Genomic DNA, 6,000 nt, shown 5'->3' on the forward strand with positions numbered 1-6,000 from the left:
AAGTTTCTGACCATGTTTTCAAAGGTTCAAGGAAACCCATACATTGCTCTCTAACTGAACAATAGTCATTTTCAGGTTTCAGTCAACTCACTGAAGGTCCAGCTATTTTTATGGCACAACTTTACAAGTTTTCTCTTTTTAAAAAAAGATAATAATTTATTAAGATTTTAATGTCTGTGGCTTTTCTCATCAGAAAAAAATAGAGGCCAGAAGACAGTGAAATATCATCTTTAACATGCTGAAGGAAATAAACTCTTATCAAGCCAGAACTGGTATAACGTTAACTCTAAGTAGGTTGAAAATGTTAAAGCTGTTTATTGCAATCTCTAGAGAACCACTAAAAAAGATATGGTTGTCACTGTGAAGATAAAGGACTCCAAACCCTTCTGGAACTAGATCCTTACGATGCACAGACTTGTTTGTTACAAACTCCATTCCCTTCTATCATCATGAAAGTCAGCTTCTCTGATTTATTGATTCACTTATTATTAACTAACCTGTCTGTATTTTTTAATTACTTAAGCCAACACTTTTTCTAGACCATTTCTATATTCATTCAGCAAACTTACATAGAGAATCTAATATGCGGCAGATACTGTACCAGCAATTGGGAATATACTAGTAAACATAATCAGATGAGGACTACCTTAATATCCTCTCCTTCTCCCTCACCCTCTGCCTCTCCCTCTCCTGCTCCCTGGTCCTGCACTGATGGTCTTGGCGGTGTAAAGTGCGCCATCTAGTGCTGAGTAGCCGTTCTGTGAGATGGATTGTGTTTACGCTTGTGGCTGCAGGACCAGAATTACCGTCATTTCAATATTAGTTCTTTTAGTTCTTATCATGTATAATTAGTTTTTGTTACTTGCAATTAAGGACCTTGACAGACACATCATATTAATTATTATTTTGGGGGGAGTTTACTGAATATTTTTTTCTTTAGGAGCTTTCTGGCCTTTTATTGCCCTTCTCCCTCCATAGACTGAGAGGTAGTAGTTTCAAGCAAACAGTTTTTCATTGGTAGTGAAAAAGGCCCACTGGCATCTGTTTTGATGGAATGAATGGGAGCATGATTCTCTCAGGGTTTCAGTTATCCATTGCTGCATAACAAACCATCTTAAAACGTAGTGCCTTAAAACAGTAAGCATTTCATTTTGTTCAGGATTCTGTGGGTTCAGAATTTGGACAAGGGGATGGCAGTTATGTTAGATAAAGAAATCTTAAAAAGTGGGTGGTTGTATGATAACTAATTTGGGGTCAATATACTAGTAGAAACTAGTTTATTTAGTGAGTTGTGGTATGGAAGGATAATAAAAATGTTTAGGAGTAAAACTAGAAAAAGTGGGTTGAAGATTCAAGAAAGTTGGTTTTAACCTACCATGAAGAATGTATTTATAATAGAAAAACTATCTATATATAAGGAGAATAATCCAAGAGAGTAAGGAACTATATCATTCTTGTTTAGGCAAATGCTAGACAGTTGATTCAATAAAGATATTATGGGGTGGTTTAAGCCTCAGACATATGGTTTGATTAGATGACTGTTGAATTTTTTTACTTTGATACCCATGATTATATGAAATGTGGATTGATGATATAAAAATCTTTTTTTTGAGCTTTCAGAGAGAACATTATGAATTAGAAAATATTATTGCTGCTAGTACCTTTCTACAAGCTGAAATCCTCTTGTCCATCATCCTGGTATTAAAGACTTCCAGATATTTTTAATGTTTTAATTAGAGCCTATTCCTAGGTTTGCATTCTTGGGACATCCAAATTTGATATTAGAATATTCTTTGATATTAAAATCATGCATGTAATTCATATTACAGATTATTTCAGGATAATCCACTTTAAACCTCCTAAATTTAATTTGAGTCATGCTTAAAACATCTTTGTGTTAGATGAATTAACCACAAGCAGCCTTTAAATAACACAATGCAATGCCCTGCTGATGTAGCTCAGCGGCTGAGCCTTGACCCAGGAACCAAGAAGGAGCCAGTTTGATTCCAGTCAGGACACATGGCAGGGTTGCAGGCTCCACACCCTCCCCCCAGTACAGGCCATGCAGGAGGCAGCCGATCCATGAATGTTTCTATCTATCCCTCTCCCTTCCTCTCTCTCTCAAAACTCAATAAATAAACATATTAAAATAACACAAGGGTTCTCATACTCAGGATGCAACCTAACTTTTCATCCTTTTACTTCTTCCCTATGTCCTAGCTTAGGGTGCAGTATTCACAGTTCCTAGAACATGTCCTTTACGTTCATGCTTCTTCCTGAAATGACCCAATTCATAGCGGCCTATTGAAGTCCTGCTCCTTCTGTAAGGATGTTACCAGAGCTCTAAAAGTCACACCCCGAGGTCACTGCCTCTGAGAAAGAGACTTTCTTCCAATTAGTTTCCCGAGAGCCCCTTTGACATCCTTGTTTCTCAGGCTATAAATTATGGGGTTCAACATTGGTGTGACCACGGTATAGAACACAGATATCATCTTATCCCGCTCTTTTATGGTCTTGGAGTTTGGCCGCATGTAGGTGAATATTCCGGATCCATAGAAGAGAACAACGACAATGAGATGGGAGCCACAGGTGGAGAAAGCCTTGAGCCTCCCCTCCCCAGACTGCATCTGGACCACAGTGGAGATAATGTGCCAGTAGGAGACAAGGATCAGGGAGACAGGAGCTAGGAGGATGACCACGCCCATTGCAAAGATGGCCATTTCCGTGCTGTAGGTATCTGCTGACGCCAGCTTCAGGAGGGCAGGAGGCTCACAAAAGTAGTGATTGATAATGTTCTGTCCTCGATAGGGAAGTTGGAAAGTAAAGGTGGTGTCCACCAGAGACACTAATGCCCCACTGGCCCAGGATGCTACCGCCAGCTGGAGACACACCTGTTGTGTCATGATGGTGGAGTAGTGCAGGGGCTTGCAGACAGCCACATACCGGTCATAGGACATCACTGCCAGCAGAGCACACTCTGTACACCCAACCAGAAGGAAGACAATTACCTGTGTCATACACCCCAGGAAAGAAATCGTTTTCCTATTTACCAGGAAGTGGACCAACACCTGGGGGACAATGCTAGTAGAAAAACAAAGATCTGCGAAAGAGAGGTTCCTAAGAAAAAAGTACATGGGGGTGTGCAGTCGAGAATCCATGAAGATGAGAATGATAATCAGCAAATTGCCAAGCACAGTCAACAGATAAATGATGAGAAAAAGAATAAACAGCAGGATCTGGGTCTGCACATCCCTTGAAAGGCCGAGGAGGATGAACTCAGTCACAAAGGTTTGGTTTTCTTCTCCCATCGGGAGTTATGCCTGTTAACCTGTTCGGCACCAACAAAAAGAAAAACTTTGGGTTTGTGATTTCAAGTCCTGTAGAAGAGGCTCATTTAAAACTGACACCTAATTGGATAGCATTACCTTTTTTCTTACCCAATTTATTCTAATTAATACTAAATATAATATTTTTATTTTTATTTGGTGATAATTTAAATCCAATTTCCCCCCAAAATCTTCTTCCCAGCGTCCCCTTTAAAAAATACGAAGAACCTTTATTAAAGCCTTCCTGACTAGTTTTGATGTGAGGGTATTAGAGTTCGTGTGGCTTTTACTAAATGGTTATACCCATATTGTTAGGAAATGACTCTGTATTTTGTTAGGACTATTGCCATGCATAAGACTATATACTAACTGTTCAAAAATACTACATATTTACTTATAACATAACCTCAAAAAACATGAAATAGTTTTCAGGCATCAAATTTAATTTGACCTCTTAAAAAACAGCAAACTCTACTTGTATTTAAAAATAACCTTTAGCATATCACACACTAAGGGCCATTCTATTTTGATTAAAGCGTAAAATATTAAAACTAGAACAATAAAAAAGAAAAAATAAGCCTAACCCTAACCCTAACCCAAACTGTAATATCTGGATAGGACCAGGTTGAAAAACACAAAAGCTTTCTAAGAAAACATGCCGAGTTTACAACATAAATCAAGGACTACAATGAGAAAATATCAAAGACAAAATTAAAAGATAACTACGAGCTGAGGAAAGTATTCAAGGGAGATGACAGACAAAAGTTAAAATACTTCATTACATTAAGATTCCATATTTTTAAAACACTATGAAAATTGTTGAGTCCAAGGACATAGATTATTTAAAAAGAAGTGCAATGTCTACTAATAAGAAAAATATTGCATATTATTATAAGTCAATAAGTATAATAACAACAATGAGAGATAAATATTTTTCACTTGGACAATTAGCTAAGATTTTAATAGCAATGACCACCACAAAAATAATAACTAGTATTTTATTGAGCATTTAACCTATGACAGGCATTAATTTAAGAACCTCAACTTTTTTCATCATATTACCTTCCAGCTGGCAACATGAGTAATATAATTACATTATGAGGTAGACACTATTATCTTATTTTGCAGATGAGGAAACAGGCATAGAGAGGTTAAGCTACTTTCCCCAAATCACATAATTCATAAGTGGCAGAATTCATTAGCTGTAAAATGAAGGTTTAGACATTTTTGTACATTGCAAGTGGTTAAAAAATTAGTGCAATCTCTCTGGAAAATCTTTTTGTCAAATACATTAAAAAGTTAAATATTCACATGCTTTGAACAGTTCTCAATGGTGTCAGGAAGGGAAAAATAAGCTTTTTATTAGTCTTTGCTTCCGCCATGAGAAGTGAAAATCTAATTTGTAATATTCTAGGGTATTGGTTGGCCCATGTTTACTACTATGTAAGGTTACTATGCCCATTTTTATTCCTGTCTTCTTCCTGGTACTAAACTTATAAGTTGAATGAGGTCCCTCTTCAGAACTTTACTTGCTCTATTCTCTTGTTTTTGATTGGTGCCTAGGTATACCCTTTGTTCTTTGGTATCATGCATGTTTCCTGCTAGAGATAATATGATGACATAATATGGATTTAATTTGTAAGAGAAGTTGAGGTCCTTGAAGGACTTTAGACTAGATCGGGTACCTGAACCCAAGCCGACCAGAACTCCGAACTTGATGACATTAGGGACTAGTCCAATTAATACAAGAGCAGTGCCTTATTTTTTTGTTATTATTATTTCTTGTTTCTTTTGTAGAACTCTAAGGGGGAAATCACCAGGACTAAAGTAGTATTAGGAGTTCCTGAGTCCCCTAGACTGAATATCATCTAATACTCTGAAACATTATCCCAATGTCTAAATCCTATTCTATGAGTCTATTCTAAAGAAATACTATAAGTTGCAGAAAATATTCACAAGAAAATATGTTTATCACATCATATAATAAAATAATGGTTTAAAACAGGCATATAGACCAATGAAACATAAGAGAGAGCCCCCAAATAAGCCACACAGATATGGTAAGCTGATCATCGACCAGGGTGCCAACAATACACAATAGGGAAATAATAGTCTTTTCAATAAATGGTGTTGGGAAAACTGGATATCCACATGCAAAACAATGAAATTGGACTCTTATCTCACATTGTATACAAAAATGAACTCAAAATGGATTAAAGACTCAAACATAAAACCTGAAACCATAGAACGCCTAGAAGAAAGGACGGGGGAAAGCTTCTGGGCATTAGTCTTAGCAATGATTCCTTGGCTGTAACACCAAAAACACAAGCAACAACATCAAAAAATAGACAAGTGAGACTACATCAAACTAAAGAGTTTCTGCACAGCAAAGGGAATAATCAACAAAATGAAAAAGCAACCCATGAAATGGGAAAAATATTTGCAAACCATATATATTATAAGGAGTTAATATCTGAAATATACAAGGAACTCATAAAACTCAATGGCAAATAATCTAATTTTAAAATGAACAAAGGAACTAATTAGACATTTCTTCAGAGAAGATATACAAATGGCCAACAGGTACATGGAAAGGGACCCAACATTACTAACATCATAGAAATGTAAATCAAGACCACAATGAGGTACTCCTCCCCCTGGCAGGATGGCTGTT

General features: G+C 36.7%; 1 protein-coding gene across 1 annotated transcript; it reads right to left on the reverse strand.

Annotated features, from left to right (window-relative positions):
- Positions 1 to 2,363: 2,363 nt before the first annotated feature.
- OR2D3 (olfactory receptor family 2 subfamily D member 3) lies at positions 2,364 to 3,332 on the reverse strand. Its single transcript, XM_070426695.1, has one exon. It carries the CDS (start codon positions 3,306 to 3,308, stop codon positions 2,364 to 2,366), a length of 945 nt encoding a protein of 314 aa, XP_070282796.1. The 5' UTR covers positions 3,309 to 3,332.
- Between the last annotated feature and the right edge of the window lie 2,668 nt (positions 3,333 to 6,000).

The sequence above is a fragment of the Myotis yumanensis genome, unplaced genomic scaffold, assembly GCF_028538775.1.
Source record: "Myotis yumanensis isolate MYYU_CA2020_CCGP unplaced genomic scaffold, mMyoYum1.0.hap1 SCAF_10, whole genome shotgun sequence".
NCBI lineage: Eukaryota > Metazoa > Chordata > Mammalia > Chiroptera > Vespertilionidae > Myotis > Myotis yumanensis.